A 22,965-nucleotide genomic window follows, 5' to 3' on the forward strand; every position below is an offset into this window, starting at 1 on the left:
ATTTTTGGTTTGAAGATCTTCCCAGAAAAAAAAGGGACTATATTTATGTATATATTTCTTCGCTCCTTTTTAAAGAAGCAAGCTTGGAAATTCTCATATTTATTGAGCACACATGCCACATGCTTTATCCTTGTTTACATATGAGTACGCTGAGCCTTAGAGCAAGTAGTCAGTGGCAGAACCGAGATTAGAAGCTGGGCTCTGTGACTCAAGATCTGTTCTCTTTTACTTACACTGCGGAGGATGACGCTGCCGAATAAATGTGACTTAATATAGTTCCTGGATAATCTGCCTCTTAGTTAAAAAAAAGCTTAGCCTGGAGGTGGAGTGATCAGGGGTGATATTCAAACTGTCTAACATTCTGGGTGACCCAGGCACTGCTCAATCAGAACAACCAGTGCAGCTGAGTTTCAGCCCACTAGAAAGAGTCCTCAACTTACAAACTTAAGAGACCTGCTTAAGGTCCTAGCTTCTTCACTTTGGACGAGGCATATACACTCTAAGTGCTTCCTCATCTGTAAAAGGGGGTACACAGTTCCTCTTGACCTCAAAGGATTGTTGTAAGGTCCAAATGATGTGAGCTGTATGAAAGCGTTTTGTAAGTCTCTATAGCAGAGTAGTATAAGCGTCACGTTTATTTATTTGTTGTGATATCCCAACAGAGAGCTCAGATTCTGGCTAAGTGGTACACAGAAAATTTATAGGCAAATAATCATGAATTGACAGAGGTTTCCAAGTCTGAGTAGAACACTGTTTACCGCCGCTTCTGACAGCCATGGAAATTAATTCTAGTAGTGCACGCAGGGTAGCTTAGTTTGTAGGCCGGGGCGGGGGGTTGGGGTGCGGGGGGTGTGCGGAAACTTGCCAAGTAGGATCATCTGAAGCAAAGACCTTCTCTGCACCCCCCGCCGCCCCCCGGCTTGGCAGGTTGTCCTTGTTGGACCTTTTAAAGCTCATTTTGCTGCTCTTCTTCCTAGAGATTAGTGGTGATATAAAGGGAGATCCTGGGCTTCCCTGGCGGTGCAGTGGTTAAGAATCCGCCTGCCAATGCAGGGGACATGGGTTCGAGCCCTGGTCCGGGAAGATCCCACATGCCACGGGGCAACTAAGCCCGTGCGCCACAACTACCGAGACTGTGCTCTAGAGCCTGCGAGTCACAACTACTGAGCCCGCGTGCCACAACTACTGAAGCTCGTGCTTCATGCTCTGCAACAAGAGAAGCCACCGCAATGAGAAGCCCGCGCACCGCAACGAAGAGCAGCCCCCACTCGCCGCAACTAGAGAAAGCCTGCACGCAGCAATGAAGACCCAAGGCAGCCAAAAATAAATTAATTAATTAATTAAAAAAATAAAATAAAGGGAGATCCTTCTCAGCTAGAAGATGACATTGTCAAGTTGTTTTCTGTTAATTATCCATTCTCTTTTGTTGCTCGGTCTTAAGCATAGTTGACTCCTGAAAAACTAAATTGACCAGGCTAATTTTTTGTTTTTTACTTTCTTTTAAATTGTGGTTATAACTATATAACATTAAATATACCATCTTAACCATTTTCAAGTGTGCAGTTCAGTAGTGTTAAGTATATTCACATTGTTGTGCAGCATAGCTCTAGAACTTTCTCATCCTGTAATACTGAAACTCCATGCCCATGAAACACTAATTCCCCCTCCCCCTGTCCCCCTCCTCCCTCCCCCAGCCCCTGGTAATCACCTTCCTACTTTCTGTTTCTATGACTGACTACTCTAGGTACCTCATATGACTGGAATCATACAGTATTGGTCCTTTTGTGATGGACTTATTTCATTTAGCGTAATGTCCTCAAGTTTCATCCATGTTGTAGCATGTGACAAAATTAGGCTGTTTTTTAATGTTTAAAATTTATTTATTTATTGGCTGCGTTGGGTCTTAGTTGCAGCATGTGGGCTCATTTGTTGTGACACTCGGGCTCCAGAGTGCGTGGGCTCTGTAGTTGCAGCACGCGGGCTTAGTTGTCCCATGGAAAACTATGCTAATGTTTTTTTGTTTTGTTTTGTTTTATTTTATGCGGTATGCGGGCCTCTCACCGTTGTGGCCTCTCCCGTTGCGGAGCACAGGCTCCGGACGCGCAGGCTCAGCGGCCATGGCTCACGGTCCCAGCCGCTCCGCGGCACGTGGGATCCTACCGGACCGGGGCACGAACCCGCGTCCCCTGCATCGGCAGGTGGACTCTCAACCACTGCGCCACCAGGGAAGCCCAATGCTAATGTTTTAATTGTGGTCTTTGATTGGCATAAGTGAGTGTCGCCTGGGGAAACCGCTTGTACCTGATGCTCCTTGGTACCCATCATGTAGAGGCATATCTGGACCTAAGCACTTCTTTTCTTTACCCTCCTTGTTGCAGCTAGATGTCCTGATTATACCCCAGCCATGTCCTAAGCAGATGCAGATCAGAGTTCATGTCACCTGGCAGACACCCCAAAGATGTTCCTTAGATACATTTACTAGGCGCCCTATATTAATCGTGGCTAATCAGAAATTCTAGAACTGTACGTCTGATCATGTAAGGCCATTAAAAGCATCAGCCCTATTTTGATTTACTCTGTGACCTTCATTGTCTCTACCCATATGTGTATCTCATCAAAATAAACTCTGGAAGCTAATTTGTATTCTTCTATTTCTATCAGTGAAGCCTGATCCTCCACATATTAAAAATCTCTCCTTCCAAAATGGTGACTTATACGTGCAATGGAAGAATCCACAGAATTTTTATAGCAGATGCTTATCTTATGAAGTAGAAGTCAATAACAGCCAAGCTGAGACACATGATATTTTCTACGTAAGTTTTTTTTTGAGAGTCGTTATTTAGATATTTTTCTTTCACTTGAATTTCTTACAGTGTAATAAATTGAAATATCAGTGAAATGTAGCTCTTAGATTTGTCATCTGACGGTGATGGTGATGATGATGATGATGAAACTTCTCTGAAATAGAGTATGGTGAGAGGTTTGGCAGTTTATGGTAGCATCGGCTGCAAGATTCCATCCATTCATCAATTCATTTGTTCAAAAATTTTTTATTACGTGCCTACCATGTGCCAGGCACTGTTTCATGTGCACATGACACCTGACGAAAAGAATTTTTTTCCCACGAAGCTTACCTACTAGAAAACAAGTGTGTAAACGAGCAAGCTAATTTTAGAGAATGAACGTTATGCAGAAAATTAAATGGGGGCGATGGGAAGTCCTGAGGGAATATTAGGTAGGGTAGTCATCCGAAGTGATGACACTTGAGATATACAGGAGCTAGCCATTTGACGATCTGGGGGCGGAGGGGACAGCATGTACAAAGGCTCTGAGGCAGGAATGAACTTGGCGTGTGTGAGAAAAAGGAGACTGGTGTGACCAAAATATAGTAGGAAGAGATGTCTGAGCATGAGGCTGGGGTCAGATTATGTAGATACTTGGAGGCTCCAGTACAGCCATTCAGTTTTCTTGGAGTTTGTGGCAACTAAAGTAGTCAGTACTGAGTAGTCAGTATTTTTTGGATTATGTACATTTACGCTATTTGTAACCTAATACAAAACATGCTAATTAGGGGTCACTGTGGGGCACTGGGCATAACAGGATGTGGCATAACCTCCGGGCCTCAGTCGCATTGTTACGCTTTACAGCAGAGGCCGTGAACTTGGGCCTCAAACATTTCTGTTGGGACCACAAACAAAGTGGGGTTTTGTTTGCTTGTATATTAAATTTGAATTTTTTACCCAGATTTAAAACTGTGATACCTGACAGTGTAGTTGCCATAAGGTGGCACCTTAGGGCCACGTGGACTGCCCCACTCATTTGTGTGCCACCTGCCTGGGCCCTGTGTGCATTTGAGTTTTAGAGGTTAGACACCAAGTATATTATATTGATTTTTAAAGGAGTCCTGAATCTCACATGTGGGCAGATTCCTTGGTCCACTTGCTTTAGCTCATCGTGGGAGTTTCAAAAACTAAATTATTTTATTTACTAAAATAAGCTGGTATTAACAGGCTGTAACTCCAAGAGGAAGTGACCAGGTCCACAGCTGAGCAGACCTCTTCTGGATATTTGCAAATGAAGGCGTTTGCTGAAATAGAATAATCATTATTCGTACCAGAAACCTGAATCCCCAAATAATGCCACAAAGGAAAAGGCAAAGGGCTTCCAAGTGGGGAGGGGGTGAGGCTTGAATTTACAACCAAGTGAGTTATCCAAAAGCCGAATATGCTTGACTATTCCAGCCTTTACTGTTCTCTTCTGTCTGAAATACTGAGACACGTGCTGCTTGCATTACTCACTTGGTACTGAATTATGTCCTGGTAGTTACCCATGATCTCTACCAAAAAATATAAGCTCCTGTAGGGAGGAGTTAGGTGGTGGTTACTTTGTGCCATTCCTGCTACTAATACCAGCTAACATATGTTAAGCAATTACTATGTATTAGCTATTTTAATAAGCACTTTATTTGAATTGTCTCATTTGGTCCTCACAATAACTCCAAGGATCTAGGTCCTGTTTTGTTTTTTTTTAAATAAATTTATTTATTTACTTATTTATTTTTGGCTGCGTTGGGTCTTCGTTGCTGTGCACAGGCTTTCCCTAGTTGTGGTGAGCGGGGGCTACTCTTTGTTGCAGTGCATGGGCTTCTCATTGTGGCGGCTTCTCTTGTTGCAGAGCACAGGCTCTAGGCGCGCGGGTTTCAGTAGTTGTGGCACGCGGGCTCAGTAGTTGTGGCTCGCGGGTTCTAGAGTGCAGGCTCAGTAGTTGTGGCACACGGGCTTAGTTGCTCTGCGGCATGTGGAATCTTCCCAGACCAGGGCTCGAACCCGTGTCCCCTGCATTGGCAGGCGGATTCTTAACCACTGCACCACCAGGGAAATCCCAATGTCCTGTTGTTTTGTCCCCATTTTACAGATGAGAAAACTCGGTCCCAGAAGTTACTTGTAAGGTCATATTTCTAATAAGTGATAGTCAAGATTTCTGTAAAAGTCTGACCCCCGCGACCACCTCAATACTTCCTGTTAATAGTAGCAGCCATCACTTATTGTTTATGATGTGTTACAAATATACTCTTCTATGTACTTCTTATACAGTAGCTCATAACAATCGATGGAATAGGTTCTCTTTTAACCTACATTTTACTGAGCAGCTAAGGCTCAGAGAGGTTAAGTAACTTGCTACAGGCCACATAGCTTACAAGTATGACTTCAGAGGTTGGTCTCCATGTATTAAGCTTTGACCAAGAACACTTGGTATAAGACCATGTGCATAGTCACCACTTGATAAATTCTTGTTGAATTGTTACCTTTTTTTTTTTTTTTTTGGCAAACTTCTGAACTGAAGGGAGCACACTATACTGTGGAACTTATCCACCAAAACCAGAACTATAGTTGATTTGGAGTTAACTCTGTTTATACACTTGAGTTTAATGTTCTCTCTCTTAGCGGATGTTCACCAGCTGTTTCTTCCCCTAGAATGTCATCAGCTTTTTGTGTGCTTGCCGATTTTGAGCTCTGCTGGTTAGACCCTTTTTGTTTCTTTCTGCAAGACTTTTTTGAGTAAGTCTTTTGCCTGGTGTTCTAGTTAAGAGGGGGAAGTAGGCTGGAACATGAACTGGTGCCATCACATGGTGCTGGGTCAGAGGTAGCTCATGACAGAATCATAAAGTAAGAAGTGACTTGTCTTTGACTACCTCCATCCCCGCCAGCTATCTACTTGGTGATCTGTATCCTTGTTTTCCTTTTCTCACGGAAATATCTGAGCAGTTGGTAAACTACACAAGGAGATTTACATTTGAACAAGAGCCCAGAACTATGAATTTACACAATGATTTGCTGACTTTGGAATATATATATCTGGGAGATGGTCCAGGGGAGGGGGGACATCAGCCTGCAACCTGGTCCCTCAAGTGGTAGTTGGCACTTGTGATTCCCCAGCAGGCCTCTGATTCCGAATGGCCAGCACTGGTGTACAGTAGCCCCCGAGTGGCCTTTGCTCTGCCCCTATATAAAATATTGATAGGATGGCTCTTCATCATTCAGTTGGCCTTTCACTCTTCACAAATGCTGGTAGGAACCATTTAGTGAATGACATTGAATGCCAAAGATCATAGCGTGTGTTCTGGTCTTTGTCCCATGTTTAAACATCTCTTTGATAGAAGTTGACTATTTTTTCCATCTTTATTGAGGTATGATTTACAAGTAAAAATTGTATATATTTAGGTTGTACAATGTGATTATTTTAAGGTGTACAACATGATTTAATATACATATACATTGTGAGATGATTATCACAAACAAGTTAACACATTCATTACCTCACAAACTTACCTTCTTTGTGTGTGTGATGAGATAGTAGATTTACAATGTTGTGTTAGTTTCTGTACAATACAGTATTAGTAACTGTAGTCATCATGCTGTACATTAGATCCCCAGAATATATAACTGAAAATTTGCACCCTTGACCAACATCTTCCCATTTTCCTCACTCCCCAGCCTCTGGCAATTACCATTCTACTCTCCGCTTCAGTGAATTCGACTTTTTTGGATTCTACATACAAGTGAGATCATACAGTATTTGTCTTTCTCTCTCTGACTTATTTCACTTAGCATAATGCCCTCAAGTTCCATCCATGTTGTCACAAATGGCAGGATTTCCTTGGGGCTGCTAGATCGTATGATAGTTCTATTTTTAATTTTTTGAGGAACCTCCATACTGTTTTCCATAGTCACTGCACCAGTTTACATTCCCACCAACAGTGCACGAGGGTTTCCTTTTATCTACACCCTCTCCAGCACTTGTTATCACTTATCTTTTTGATGATAGCCACTTAACAAGTATGAGATAATATGGCATTGTGGTTTTGATTTGCATTTCGATAATGATTAGTGATGTTGAACATCTTTTCATGGACCTGTTGGCCAAAAGTAGACTATTTAACTAAGCAACAGATTTTCATGTGTTGATTTGGAAATATTTACATTTTAGGAACTGGTTATTCTCTTTACTTCAGACAGCGCATGACTTAAGTTGTGTAGAGGAGAAAATTGCATTTTACTTTCTTTTCTCTAACCCAGTCATTTTTGGTATATTATACTCTCAACAACGGAGCATAATAGTTTTCTTTTTTTAACTTTTTATTATATATAGTATACTATAGAAAAATTGCAGAAGTCATTATGTACAGCTCAATGATTTTTCACAAATGATTTTTCACTTACATAACCAGTACCCTAGAAGCTCAATCATGACTCCTTTTGGTCACTACTTTCCCAAAGAACAATTATTATCCTGACTTCTAATCCCATAGATTAATTTTGTTGCCTCTTTTTAAACTTTATATAAACGAATTATACAGAACTTTTTTGTGTGTCTGTCTTCTCTTGTTCAATGTTACGTTTATGATATTCACGGATATTGTTGCCTGTGGTTGAAGGTGCATCTCATTGCATTCATTCCATCATGTCAATATACCACATTTGATTTCTCCATTCTCCCACTGATAGACATTTGAATAGTTTCCAGTTTGGAATTTTATGAATAGAGTTTTTATGAACATTTGCACACTTATTTCTTGGTGCACATGTGTGTACATTTCTGTTGCGCATATATGGGCCATAGGGTTACATATGACTGTCTCTAGTAGATAATAAGCTTTCCCAAATGGTTGTGCCGATTTACACTACTAAAAGCAGAAATTGAGAGTGCTAGATGCTTTACATCGTCACCAACGCTTGGTATTGTCCAGTAGGTGTGTGTATCGTTGTCTTGTGGATTTAATATGCATTTTCCTGATAACTAATGAAGTTGAGCACTTTTTCCTATGTTTATTGGCAATTTGAATATCCTCTTGTGAAATGTCTGTTCAAGTCTTTTGCCACTTTTCTATTGGGTTGTCTGTCTTTTTCTTATTAATTTATGAGGTATATGTATGTGTGTGTATTATATATAAATATATATTTTATATATATATGCAAGTCCTTTGTCGTAAACTGCAAATATCTTTTCTCACTCTATGCATTACCTTTGAATTTCCTTAATAGGATATCTTTTGGTAAACAGAAGCTTTTTAATATAGATTTTTTTTTTTTTTTTTTTTTTTTTTTGCGGTACACGGGCCTCTCACTGTTGTGGCCTCTCCCGTTGCGGAGCAACAGGCTCCGGACGCGCAGGCTCAGCGGCCATGCCTCACGGGCCCAGCCGCTCCGCGGCATGTGGGATCTTCCCAGACCGGGGCACGAACCCGCGTCCCCTGCATCGGCAGGCGGACTCTCAACCACTGCGCCACCAGGGAAGCCCTAATGTAGATGATTTTATAAAAATTTTTCCTTTATGGTTAATATTTTTTTGGTCCTATTTAAGATATCGTCCTACTTTAAGGTCATGAGGATGTTGTATGTTCTCATCTAAAAGCTTGCTGTATTTATGTATTTATTAATTTATTTTAACTTTCACATTTAGATCTGCAATCCATATGGAATTGACTTTGTAAATAGTGTGAGGTAGGGGTCAAGATTCTTTTTTTTCACATATGGATATGTAATTGACCACTTATTTTTAAAAACCTACCTCTTTTCACTGCACCTGGTCCTCTGATAATGGCATAAAAGAAAACTTGTTAAAACGGTTAAATGGTATAAAGTGTGGTCTTTAAAACTTTTTGAATGTATTCATTTTTTATATTTTCAAGGTTGAAGAGGCCAAATGTCAGAATTCAGAATTTGAAGGAAACCTAGAGGTCAGTAAGTTCAATTTTAGCTATTTGGGCTTAAACTCATAGAGTAATTGGGGGTGGGACAGGGTGAGCATATCCTAAATTTGAACTGCTTTGAGAAAAACAAACTACTTTGTTCTGTGGATTATTGCCAATTTTCTTTTTCAGGAGTTAAAGTCAGATAATTTGTATTGCAATACAAAGTCTTAATCATATACAAAAGTTGGCAGATAATTATATTTAGGATTCAGAAGCAGAGAAAGAGAATAAGCTGGTAATATTCCTTGTGTGCTTTTATTTTATATCTAAGGGTACAATTTGTTTCATGGTCCCTGGTGTTCTTCCTGATACTTTGAACACAGTCAGAATAAGAGTCAAAACAAATAAGTTATGCTATGAGGATGACAAACTCTGGAGTAATTGGAGTCAAGCAATGAGTATAGGTAAGAGAATGGGATTTTATTAAAAGTTAAACCATTGATGCATGGAAACTAAGTTGAAGCAGAAACTTGATTGTGGGAAAGGGCTGTTCTTCATTCTTTTTTAAAAATTTTATTTATGTTTGGCTGCGTTGGGTCTTCATTGCTGCATGCGGGGTTTCTCTAGTTGTGGCGAGCGGGGGCTGCTCTTCCTTGCGGCGCACGGGCTTCTCATTGTGGTGGCTTCTTTCGTTGCAGAGCATGGGCTCTAGGCGTGCAGGCTTCAGTAGTTGTGGCACGCGAGCTCAGTAGTTGTGGCTCGCAGGCTCTAGAGCGCAGGCTCAGTAGTTGTGGCGCACAGGCTTAGTTGCTCCGCGGCATGTGGGATCTTCCGGGGCCAGGGCTCGAACCCGTGTCCCCTGCATTGGCAGGCGGATTCTTAACCACTGCGCCACCAGGGAAGTCCCTGTTCTTTATTCTCGACGTCAGCCAGAGAATACTTACAATTGAAATGTATTTTCTGTTTAATTATTGTTGGATCACTCAGGGTTAATTTACAATGTGCAACTCTTTGAAAATTTGCAGTCCAAATGGTGTTATCCTCTCTTCTGTCCTGTCTGTATCTTTGTTAACAACCTGAACAAAAATACAGAAGGCAGGCATGATTAAATCTGCAGATTGTGCAATGCTAGAGTACTATCCTATGTGCTGGTAACAGAATCAAGAGTAGGACAATGACCTTGATGGCATTTTATAGAGATAAACATATATCTAGGTTTGAAGAAAATCAGTTTCATTTATTAATTGAGAGGTTGAGCAAGCTATCTGCCAGGGTCAAGTACAGGATTGGAAAGACATGTCCCTTATGGATGTGTGTGCTGTGGGGTGAGGGATAGGGTTTTATTTGACTGTAAGCTCAAAGTGACTCAACATCGGTCCCTTAAATACCCCCCAAAGGCATATTGCAGTCATAGGCAGCAGTGATAGTGCAGCATCCAGAACAAGGGGATGCTGCAGGGTGGGGCACAGTGTCCTGGCCACATCAAAAGTATACAGCATCCCATCCTGGGCACCACATTGTAAGAGGTGCATTGGCAGACTGGAATCTTTCCTTGGAAGGGTAATCAGGATGTTGAAGAATCTCAAAATTTGGGGAAGAACAGTTAACGAAGCAAGCTTAGGGAGTCATAATTGCTGAATTCTAATATTTGAGGTATTGTCAGGTAGAAGAGGGAGTAGGCTATCTTTCTTTGTGGCTCCATGGACCAAAACAGGACCAACTTAAGAACTTTCTAACAGCTAACAGTCAGAGAGACAGGTTATTGAAGTAGTCAATTCCCTATTAATCGAAAGACTGAACAAGCTATGTGCCAGGCAAGGTTGTATTAGTTATCTATTATTGCATAACACATTAGCTCCAAAATTAGTGGCTTACGAAACACATATTTGGACACAACATTGTAAAGCAACTATACTCCAATAAAAATTAATTTTAAAAAAACAAACAAAAACCAAGAAAACACAGCATTGTAAAGCAACCATACTCCAATAAAAATTAATTAAAACAAACAAAAAACACATATATGGGACTTCCCTGGCGGTCCAGTGGTTAAGACTCCATGCTTCCAATGCAGGGAGCGTGGGTTCGATCCCTGGTTGGGGAACTAAGATCCCACGTGCTGTGCAGTGCAGCCAAAAAATTTTAAAAAATAATTAAAAAATAAAAAACATATTTACTAGCTCACAGTTTCCATGGCTCAAAAATCTGGGCATAGCTTAGCTAGGTATGTCTGGCTCAACTTCTCTCATAAGGTTCCAGTCAAGCTGTTGACTGGGACTTCAGTCTCATCTGAAGGCTTGACTGGGGCTGGAGAATCCACTTGCAAAATCACTCATATGGTCATTGGAAAGCCTCATTTCCACTCTGGATGCTGGATGGAGGCTATAGCAGGTTGCATCATGTGCCCCAAAAAGATATGTTCAAGTTCCAACTCCTGGTACCTGTGAATGTGACCTTATTTGGAAATAGAGTTTTTGCAGATGTAAGCAAGTTAAGACGAGGTCATACCAGCTTAGAGCAGGCCCTAAATCCAATGACTAGTATCCTTATCAGAAGAAGAGAGGGTACACAGAAACACAGAGAAGAGGGCCATGTGAAGATGAAGGCAGGGATTGGAGTGATGCAGCTACAAATCCAAGGAACACCAAGGATTCCTGGGAGCCACCAGAAGCTAGGAAGATGCAAGGAGAGAGTCTACTCTAGAGCCTTCAGAGGGAGCATGTCCCTGCTGATACCTCAATTTGGGATTTCTAGCCTCTAGAGCTGTGAGAGAATATATTTTTCCTGTTTTAAGCCAACCAGCCTGTGGTGATTTGTTACAGCAGCTCTAGGAAACTAATACAGAGGCCTCTCTCAGTTCCCTACCATTTGGATCTCTGCACAGGGCTACCTCATGACATGGCAGTTGGCTTCCCCCAGTGCGTAGTCCAAACAAGAAGGAGCATATGAGGAAACACCCAGTATGAGAACTGCAGCCCTTTATAACCTTATCTCAGAAGTGACATCCCATCACTGTTGCTATTCACACATGTAGTCCAGCCCACCCTTAAGGGGAGAAAATTATACAGGGGTGTGAATATCAGGAGGCAGGGATCATTTAGAGTCATCTTAGAGGCTGCCTAACACAATGTTAGGCCCTGAGATGCTTTCCAGATTTTCATGCCCTGGTGGAAAAGATGAGCATATATTGGGTTGGCCAAAAAGTTTGTTTGGGTTTTCTGTAAGATGTTATGGAAAAACCTGAACAAACTTTTTGGCCAACCCAATAAATAGACATGCCATTCTAAGTGTTAGGTGTAGCAAGGCAGTTAATGAAAGTCTTTGGAATTGGACAGTGCTGGGTTTGAGGCTTGACTCCATCACTTACTAAACCCTCTGGACAAGCCACTGAACCTCTCTGAGCCTTACACTTCTCATCTGTATAAGTGGGAAGTAATATTATCTATCTCTTTAGCATAGATATAAGCATGCAAAATTACCTAGTATGATATCAGACATACAGTAGTTGCTCAATTAAGAATAGTAGTGGTAGTTGTCGTTAGGATTATTTTAGGTGTTCTAATAGTGCTAAGTAACCAATAAGAAAAGATAGTCACTGTTAATGAGATGACATATTTAACAAATATAACATCTTTGTTAATAGTGTCTGAAACCAGTTAAGATATCCTGGTTTCAGATAATCCTTAAGGTGCTTTTTCATCCATGGAATTTTAGGCACCAGAGCAGGACTTTTTTTTTCACTATTAAGATAACAAAAGATAAGAGGATTGAAGAGTTTTGGGAAATATGTTGGTGTAGAGGGCAGAAATATCTGTAATCTCATTAGTCTAATACAACTGTTGCTTGGTTTATTTCTAAAAGGGTTTTATTTCTCATGTCTTTCTCTTTGTTCTTCATTTTCCAGGTCAGAAGGCCAATCCAACATTTTACATAACCACGTTACTCATCATTCCGATCATCGTTGCAGCTGCAATCATAGTCCTTCTACTGTACCTGAAAAGGTAAGGCAGCTGCCCAGGCAGGCTTGACAGTTTCTGCTGCCCTGGTTGCTATGGTTATTCTTCTTTGTGGGTGTGTTTGATGTTTCCCCAGTGTGTTGGAAGCATTTTGGCTATACCTGGCTTTTTGGTAGTATGGCATGGCAAAGAAATATTATTGTACCCATTTTCTGGTGAGAAAAGTGTTAGATCCCAGGGCTCTGCTCAGGCAGTGCTCTCTTTGTATATTTTTAGAATTGTTGATAAGACCTATGTTCACTCTACTCTTTCAAATGCCTAATTTGTCAACAGTTGGTTGGTAGATCATAAGTTTTAGAAATGGAGACCATTACCAATTAAATGACTTGTCTAGTGTGAATGCAAAACAGGTTGCTACTTAATGCTATAGGAAAGAGAACTTCAAGTTGTCTCTAAGTTACAGCACTCATTCCTTGAGAATGTTTTACTTTCTCAATTTCATCATAGGGACTAGTCTGGTGCTATTATTTGCTCTTTCAGTAAATACCTAAAGTTGGAATAAGGTTATTAAGCTGGTTCTAGAATCAACATTTTATCATTATTTCAGTATTCTTGAAACATACGTTTGTTGAGTGCCTATTTATGTGCCAGGCACTGTTGTTATTGCTGGGGTTGTGGCAATGAACAGAACAAAGTCCCTATCTATGGTTTCACTTAGTGAGTAGTAAAGTTGTGGAGTTGGGCTGGGGAGAAAGGCTAGGAAGTGATATGAGGCTCATCTTACATAGGATGCCAGGGAAGTCCTCTCTGAGAAAGTGACATTTGAGGACAGAATTAAAGGAGCAAACCAGTCAGATATTCAAAGAAAGAGTATTCTAGGCCAAAGGAACAGCAAGTGCAAAGGTCCTGAGGCTGGAATGAACTCCGTGTGTCTTGTTAGAGGAGAGCATGCAAGGGGGAGAACAACAGGAAATGAGGCTGGAGAGGCTGGCAGGGCCAGATCATGTAGGCTATGGCAAGGAATTGAAATGTTATCCTAAGCATGATGGGGAAACATGAGAGAGTTTTAATCAGGGGAGGGATGTGATTGGATTTACTGTCATAAAAGATCATTGTATTGCTGAGTGAAGACTTGACTTGGACAAGAGTGGAGGCCGGTAGACTAGTTAGGAGGTAGTAAGAGGTAGTCTGATGTGGAATATATTTTGAAGATGGAATTAATAGTGCTTGCTGATGGCTGCTTGTCTTCGAAGGTGTGAGGGAAATTGAGGATTCAAGGATAACTCTTAGATTTTTGGCTTCAGCAACTGAGTGAATGCTAGAGCCATTTACTAAGATGGAGAAGATTGGGAGGAGAGCTGGCTTTAGGGAAAAGGTGAGGACTTCAGTTTTGAACATGAGAAATTTGAGATACCTATTAGATATCTAAGTAGAGATGCTAAATAGGTACTTGTATACATGAATCTGGAGTTTAAGGGAGAGGTTTGGGCTGGAGATGGAATTTTGGGAGTCCTTGGCATGTAAATGGATTTAAAGCCCTAAGACTGGAAGAGAGCACTAATAAAGTGAGGGAGATAAAGAGGACAAAAGAGAATGCTGGGACACATCAACATTTAGAGACCTAGGAGATGAGGTAGGTCCACCAAAGGGTACTACTATCAGATGCAAAAATAGAGAGTCCAGACAAAACTTTAATTCTAAAATATACGTGCACCCCTACGTTCATAGCAGCACTATTCACAATAGCCAAGACATGGAAACGACCTAAATGTCCATTGACAGATGAATGGATAAAGAAGATGTGGTACATATATACAATGGAATACTACTCAACCATAAAAAAGAATGAAATAATGCCATTTGCAGCAACTAGAGATTATCATACTAAGTGAAGTAAGTCAGAGAGAGAAAGACAAATACCATATGATATCACTTATAAGTGGAATCTAAAACGTGACCCAAATGAACATATCTATGAAACAGAAACAGAATCATGGACATAGAGAATAGACTGGAGTGGTTGCCAAGGGGGAGGGAGGTGGGGGAGGGATGGAGTGGGAGTTTAGGATTATAAGATGCAAACTTTTTGTGTGTGTGTGTGTGTGATACATGGGCCTCTCACTGTTGTGACCTCTCCCGTTGCGGAGCACAGGCTCCGGACGCGCAGGCTCAGCAGCCATGGGTCACGGGCCCAGCCGCTTCTGCGGCATGTGGGATCTTCCCGGACCGGGGCACGAACCCGTGTCCCCTGCATCGGCAGGCGGACTCTCAACCACTGTGCCACCAGGGAAGCCCAAGATGCAAACTATTATGTATAGAATGGATAAACAACAAGGTCTTACTGTGTAGCACAGGGAACTATATTCAATATCCTGTGATAAACCATAATGGAAAAGAATGTGAAAAAGAATGTATATATATATGTATAACTGAGTCACTTTGCTGTACAGAACTAATTAACACAACAATGTAAATCAACTATACTTCAATTAAAAAATTTTTTTAATTAAAAAAAACAGAGAGGAGACAAGGAAAATAAGGAAGAAAAATTAAAGAGAATGCCCCCGTTCTCGGAAGATTATTTTTTTCAAAATTATAAACAGCAAGCTCCCATCTGATCTGTGATAAGTAAAGCACCATTTTTATTTAAATGATAGAGGATAACACGCACAGTGCCACACACACAATTATAACTATGTGAGGTGATGGATGTGTTAATTAGCTTAATTGTGATCATCATTTCACAATGTACACATATATTAAAATGTCACTTCGTACACCTCGAATTTATACAATTTTTGTTTGTCAAGTATATCTCAATAAAGCTGGAAAAATTTTTTTTCATTGAAAGGATATAAGTAGTCTGCTACTGATGGGCCCTCTGCTTTATCCACACTTGATACTTTTAGGAGATCGATTTCTCAGCTTGTTTTAGAAATTTTTTCACAAGTACGTTATCACTAAAGATGACTTGTGTACCATGTCTTTTGTCCAAGCCTTCTTTTAATATGGCTGTATTTAAGTGGGACATTTCTGTGGAATGGAAGGTTTGATCAAAAATGTCTCTGTTTTCTTAAAGGCTCAAGATTATTATATTCCCTCCAATTCCTGATCCTGGCAAGATTTTTAAAGAAATGTTTGGAGACCAGAATGATGATACCCTGGTAAGCACTGACTCTGTGAAGTTTGAAATTGGTTTTTGTGGGGGGAGGAGGCTATGGGATTTAAAAAAAATTTGGTAAAACATAAAATTTACCATTTTAACCAGTTTTAAGTATCCAGTTCAATGGCATTAAGTACATTTACAGTGTTGTGCAACCATCTTCACTATTTCCAGAACTTTTTCATCATTCCAAACAGAAACTGTACCCATTAAGCAATAACTCCATTCCCCTCAAGCCCTGGTAACCTCTATTCTGCTTTCTGTCTCTCTGAATTTGCCTAACCTGGGTACCTCATATAAATGGAATCCTATAATATTTGTCCTTTTGAGTCTGGCTTCTTTCACTTAGCATAACATTTTCAAGGTTCATCCATGTTGTAGCATGTGTCAGAATTTCATTTCAAAATTGGTTATTTTAAGCTACATTTTATCTAAAAGACTAAAGAAGAGCTGATTTAAAATGTTGTATCTCAGACCAAGCATAGCGTTTAAGAAGTTCCCAGAATACTTCGTCTGTCTTGTTTCACGGGGCTTCATTCTCTCTCTGGGGTAGGGAACATATTTGATCTAAACCTGCAGGGGGAGGAGCCTCCTTTATGAAACTAAGCCAATAGGCAGGTCTTCTGACTGGAGTAATTTTTCAAACTTGATTTAGGGAAATAGAAAGATAAGGTAAACAATTGAAATAGATTGTGTTCATGCTATTGCCTGGAAAGCTGGCCTCCGAAGGCATGGAACTAGAGCAAACCCACCCGAACTGTTAGAGTTAGCTGGCTGCAGACTCTCACGCTAGAATTTGTGGCTGGAAAAGCTAAGACCTTATGGGAACAAGAGAGTTTGAGGCTTCTCTGATAAATACATTCACCCAAATGAAATAATAAAGGCACTAAATGAAATAAATATCGATATTATTGTATATGTCTTAAGTTAGTAATTTCAGGCATGGGGCAGTTAATTCAGGGAAATAGTACAGCACAGTAGATAACAGCCTGCGCTCTGGAGTCAGATTGTCTGGATTCAAATCTCTGCTGTGTCATCTACCGTCTATTTGACCTTAGGTAACTTCCTTAACCTTCCTGTGCCTCAGTTTTCCCACTTGTAAAAAGTGGAGGTAACGATAGCACCTGCCTCATGGTGTTGTTATGTGGATTAAATTAATTTAATACGTAGAAACCACTTAGTGTGTCTGGCACATTATAGGTGCTTAGTAAGTTTTAGTGCTTAGTATTACTATTGATAATACTTTCCATTTATCTTTAACGCCCAAACGATTCTTGTAATGACGGGTGATACACAGTGGCTAGGGAAGGAAGGCAGGGAGGCTCCCATGCTGTCAGAGGAAGAGCCATCTGGATCATTTTTTCACCAAGTCATGGGCATGGGCAGTGGGTAACTGTGCCAGATAGGGCACCACTAGCCAGGGAGGTCTAGAAGTCAGGTACCTGATGAAGGGCTGGTATACTGCCACTGAGGTGACGGTGTTTCTTCAGCTTTGAGTCACAGTCGACTGCAGTGCTTGTAGGAGTATAGAATCCTGGGCCCTACCTTCAGAAGTTCGGATTCACCGGCTCTGGGATGGGTCCCAGGAATCTGCATATTTCAAAGGAGCCCAAAGGTGATTCCTATCCTGGCATGATCATTCACGGGGCGCGCTTTGAAAATCACTGTTATAGATATTTTCCTTAGGATCACCCGTGTGTCTTCATTCTGCCAGCTACTGAGACAGATGCTGGAGGTTGAGAATTGTGCAAGTATTCTAACAGCTCCTCTAACCAGTGATTGGAAATCTACCGTGTGTACACAGTGTATTAAATGCTCCATCTTCATAACCACCCTGTGGTGTAGGTGCTGTTAGTACCATTTCACGGATGAGGAAATGGAGCCTCAGTGAGGTTAAATAACTCTACTGCAGCCACACAGCTAGTAGATAATAAGGTGAGATTTGACCCAGGACTGTCTGATTCTAGACTTTTCCCTTTCTTTCCACTCTGCTGCATTGCTTTTTGTAAGATAGAATGTTTGTCCTCAAGAACCTCACTACCTCCTTAGAGTTCTGTATGATAGAAGTACCGGGTTGGGATAGGGGAGTTCCGAGAAACAGATTTGGAGTCATGTTATGGCTGGCCTTATAATGAGAAGGTATTAGGAATATCATTCTTTGTTTTTATAACTTTTTATTCTATACTGGCGTGTAGTTGATTAACAGTGTTGTGTTAGTTTCAGGCGTACAGCAAAGTGATTCAGTTATACACATACATGTATCTATTCTTTTTCAAATTCTTTTCCCATTTATGTTGTTACATAATACTGAGCAGAGTTCCCTGTGCTCTACAGTAGGTCCTTGTTGGTTATCCATTTTAAATACAGCAGTGAGTACATGTCAATCCCAAACTCCCTAACTATCCCTCCCCCCACACCCTTCCCCCTGGTAACCATAAGTTTCTTCTCTAAGTCTGTGAGTCTGTTTCTGTTTTGTAAATAAGTTCATTTGTATCAATTTTTTTAGATTCCGCATATAAGCGATATCATACGATATTTGTCTTTGTCTGACTTACTTCACTCAGTATGACGATCTCTAGGTCCATCCATGTTGCTGCAAATGGCATTCTTTCCTTCTTTTTAATGGCTGAGTAATATTCCATTGTATATATGTACCACATCTTCTTTATCCATTCTTCTGTCGGTGGACATTTAGGTTGCTTCCATGTCCTGGCTATTGTAAACAGAGCTGCAGTGAACATTTTGGTACATGACTCTTTTTGAATTATGGTTTTCTCAGGGTATATGCCCAGTAGCGGGATTGCTGGGTCATATGGTAGTTCTATTTGTAGTTTTTTAAGGAACCTCCATACTGTTCTCCATCGTGGCTGTACCAATTCACATTCCCACCAGCAGTGTAGGAGGGTTCCCTTCTCTCCACACCTATCATTCCGACAACAACCTGGAGGGAATGGATTAGAGAGGGGAGGTGCTAGCACGGTAGCAAACTGGGAACCTAGTCCTGAATTTGCCCCACAGATGTTTTGTTTGGCCAGCGTGGTGTATTTAAAATTTTTCAATTTGGGATCTTAAGCAGGGCATGCACTCTACCAGTTCATCTCAGGCCCTATTCCTGAGATTAGGAATTCCTGAGAATTCCTAATTCCCACTGTGGTTTCACATGTTGACCTAACATGCCAGACCCCTGAAAAGCATTTGAGTTTGCTACACCTTTTAGCAGAATGAAGACAAAGTGCCATGACACAGATGTCCAACATCTGTGAAAACATGTTTGGACTCACTGATATATACAAGGCATACAGCCAAAGCATTGATGAGATATACATTTCCAGCTTAATACATTTCTAAAAAGTGATAATATTCAGTGTTAACAAGTGGGTGGGGAACTGGCACTTTTTGTGCAACACTGGTGGGCCTGTAAAATGGTATGTGTTCTTTCTGGAGGGCAACTTGGTAAAATGTAACAAGAATCTTTGATCTTGTCATTATTTCTTTAGGAATCTATTTTAGGGAAATAATCCAACAATGGTACAAGGATGGTCAATGCAGCATTTGTTTCTAAAACGAAAAATTAGAAACTAAGGAAACATCAACAATCAAGAATAAGTTTTTTGAAAAGTTAGGTTTTCAAAGCATTTAATGTCCTAGCAAAATACTCACGGTGTAAGTGTAAGAAACATATCATAAATGTGTAGTGTATTACAATCCTAATTTTTATTAAAAATGCATCAATATATACATAGAACAATGAGTGGAAGGAAATGCATCAAAATAATCATCTCTGGGCAGGAAGCCTGTGGGTAATTGATATTATTCTCTCTCTACCTTTCTGAAATTTCCAAATTGCCTGTAATGAGCATGTATTACTTTTATAATAAAAAGAAACACTGTACAAGTCATTAAGGGAAAAGAGAATATTGTGGTCATCCAGGTCTGTGAGATAATAGGGATTTGAATTTAGGTGGTAGCAGAGGAGATTGATGCAAGAGACATTATTAAAGGAAACTCATTACGACTTGGTGACTCTGTGTGGGTGATGAAAGGTGGCGAGAGTAAAAAATAATTTCAGGGTTTCAAGCCTGGGTGATAGAGTGAATGATGGTAACATTGACAGCAAAATCAGATCAATTATCTTTCTCAGAGATGGGAGAATTGCTTTTTTTCAATTTGCTGTCTAGAGGATAATATGTTGTCCTGATGAGTCAGATAATTCTATAATTTAGTGAGGTGGATACACTGACAAGGTGGACCACTAAAAGCATAAGATGTTTTTGTTTGCGGTGGTTGCAGACCATTAAATAAAATCAGTGTTTAAAACTAAAAGTATAATAAAAGTGGCAGACAGGGGAAAGGGTAATAGAACAAATTTCCATGTTTGCTTTATAACCAAATGAATAATCTACTTTCTCTACATGGCAGCAGTTCTCGAAAATTGAACTGCATGTACAGCAGAAAGACTGTCCTTTTACTTCTAGAATCATCGAATTAGGGAATGAATAATTATGGAGTGAACATTGCCCTAGAGGTCATCTAATGAGGTGTATGTTTACATGTTTAGTTGTCTTTAACTATAAATTTTCAAAATTCTAGTCCAGCTCCTCACTTTAAAGATGGGGACATTGGGGACCATGGAGAAATTTCTCAAGGACTATCACATAGAGAGAGAATTGCAGAACCTGAAGTAGAAGCCATTGTAGCCCAAATTTACCAACTTCTAATCCCAAGAAATAATCCATGCCCTTTCTAAACAATTTCTTCTTCCACGCTGCACCATCAGTAGTGGTTGTTTTAAAAAAAAAAACTTATTTAGGTTTAGCCACCGGTAAATTAAATCCTCTGTATCATTTTCCTTAAGGTTTCTACTGTTTTGACAATGTTTTGCTCATCACTGTAGTAACATTTTGGCCAGCAGCATTTTTTCCTGTTGCTTTGCTGTTTGCCTTTTCTGTGTGACTACTTGGGCTGCTGGCCATATTTGGGGGGTAGGGGGGCTTTGCGGAGGGAATTGCTTCTCTTCTGCTTCTGCATTTCTTTTTCATCCATAAAATATTATCCATTCTTCCTCTGCTTCTCGGAAACCACTTACATTTTCAGTACTGTGCCAGTTTTGAATTCCTGATTGGAGAGCAGCTTTTTAACTTGGAGTTGATTTCCAAATACTGCTGAATTTTTTTTTTTAACTTCAGTGTGTATCTTTAAAAGCTAAGATCACTTTCCTACATAGCCAAAATAGCATGGCTGTGCTTTAAAAATTATTAATTCCTTAATATCATCTAATACTCAGTCCATATTTAAATATTTCCAGCTGTCCCAATTGTCAGGAGACAGATAATATCCAGCTGTCCCACCATTAGTGAGATGGACCACTGTATTTAAGGCGATAATAGCATGTCCCCTCCTGCCATCTACACGTTTCCTCCCCTTGCCACCTGAAGATAATCTGTGTGGTGGTAATGTTAGCACCCTGTCAACTCTTCAGCTGATGCTTTTTATTGGCCAATTAGTATCCTTGCTTGAATCAATAATCTCATTAGGGGTTGTGAAACGATGATGATTTTTCTCATCTATCATTTAATCTACATTTATAAGCTAGCATTTTCCTACAAAGCACTGCTTTCAGTCCTCAACTAGGCTTCTTAGTTGTTCTGAAATTCGGTTTCTGCTAGAAAGGTAGGAAACATGTTTAATTCTTTCCCTTTAATTATCAATTTTCAAAGTGAGTGTTTGAATTGATAGCCACCTCAAATGGTACCAAATTAGTCCCCTCCACACCACATTCAGCAGGTTCTTTTTAAGCTGCAGTGATTTTTAAGGCGTGGGGATCTACAATTCATATTGTACAACTTTCTATTGTGTCTGTTGCTCTGAAGAAGACGGGGGCACATCATCAGCTGATTTGTACACACAAGGCCAGTGTTTTGCGTGGTGCTTAGGTGCATGAAACCCACTTCACCTCTGTTGGCCGTTCACTGTGTGAAATGACCAAATCTTGAAGGTACTCTTAAACTGAAACTTGATGTTCCATTATTCTATGACGTTTGTTTCTTTCTTTAAAATAATTCTATATACATACATGTATTTTTCTAGGATGACTAACAACTAAAAGCCAGTTGTGTTCACCACCCAAACACTGATTTGTTTTCATCTAGGATGTTTTTCATCTTTGGCCATTATTCTATTGTCAATTACCTTGTTTAAAAAGTCGGCAGGGTAAGAATTGAACTATGGACCGTAATTCTGTGGAGTTTTTTTTTCTACAAGTCATTTTAAAGTTAGACTGACATATAATTCACAAAATTGAATAACAGGTCAGAGCCTTTGCTTTTGTCCCTTTTACCTTACATAGACGTATGCATAGAAGCAGTGCTCAGGCAAAGGCCCTGATGCTGACAATGGGTGAAAATGAGAGTAATCAGAGTTTCAGGAATGAAAAAAGGCAATTAAAAAATTAATATTTGGGCTTCCCTGGTGGCGCAGTGGTTGAGAGTCCGCCTGCCGATGCAGGGGACACGGGTTCGTGCCCCGGTCCGGGAGGATCCCACATGCCACGGAGCCGCGGGGCCCGTGAGCCATGGCCGCTGAGCCTCTGCGTCCGGAGCCTGTGCTCCGCAACGGGAGAGGCCGCAACAGTGAGAGGCTCTAGTACCGCAAAAACATAAATAAATAAAAAAATAATAATAATAAATTAATGTTTTCTTAGAAGCCATTTCTGCTGCAGTGTTCTGATTGTTTTTTTCCTGTCCAACACAGTTAAGCGTTGGGTCTAATGAGCAGGCACCAATGAAAATGTAACATTCAGGGTGCATCTTTTAAATTAAAATAATATTTCTTTTAAAAGAAATATGTTTATTATAGAGAAATGAGAAATACAGATAACCAAAAGAGAAAAATTAATCTTGTTATCCAGCTATAATCATCTTTAAGGTTATGAGAACAACATAGAGGAATGGAAATACAGTCGTCCCTTGGTATCTGTGGGGGATTGGCTTCAGGACTCCCTCGGATACCCAAATTCACAGATGTTCAAGTCCCTTAAATGGTGTAGTATTTGCACATAACCTATGCACCTCCTCCGGAGGGCTGACTGCACTTTTACTGGTAAATGGAATAATAGTAACAACAATAATAATAGCAGTTCATACTTATTGAACTTT

At 40.3% G+C, this 22,965-nt stretch overlaps 1 protein-coding gene across 1 annotated transcript in view; it reads left to right on the plus strand.

Moving 5' to 3' along the window:
* Positions 1-22,965, plus strand: part of IL13RA1 (interleukin 13 receptor subunit alpha 1) — a 65,209-nt gene that overhangs the window by 36,035 nt on the left and 6,209 nt on the right. The window contains exons 6-10 of the mRNA XM_032619961.1: positions 2,662-2,813; positions 8,690-8,737; positions 9,024-9,156; positions 12,597-12,693; positions 15,728-15,812. Of these exons, the coding sequence (XP_032475852.1) occupies positions 2,662-2,813; positions 8,690-8,737; positions 9,024-9,156; positions 12,597-12,693; positions 15,728-15,812 (515 nt within the window). The remainder of the gene's footprint in view (positions 1-2,661; positions 2,814-8,689; positions 8,738-9,023; positions 9,157-12,596; positions 12,694-15,727; positions 15,813-22,965) is intronic.

The sequence above is a fragment of the Phocoena sinus genome, chromosome X, assembly GCF_008692025.1.
Source record: "Phocoena sinus isolate mPhoSin1 chromosome X, mPhoSin1.pri, whole genome shotgun sequence".
Taxonomy (NCBI): Eukaryota; Metazoa; Chordata; class Mammalia; order Artiodactyla; family Phocoenidae; genus Phocoena; species Phocoena sinus.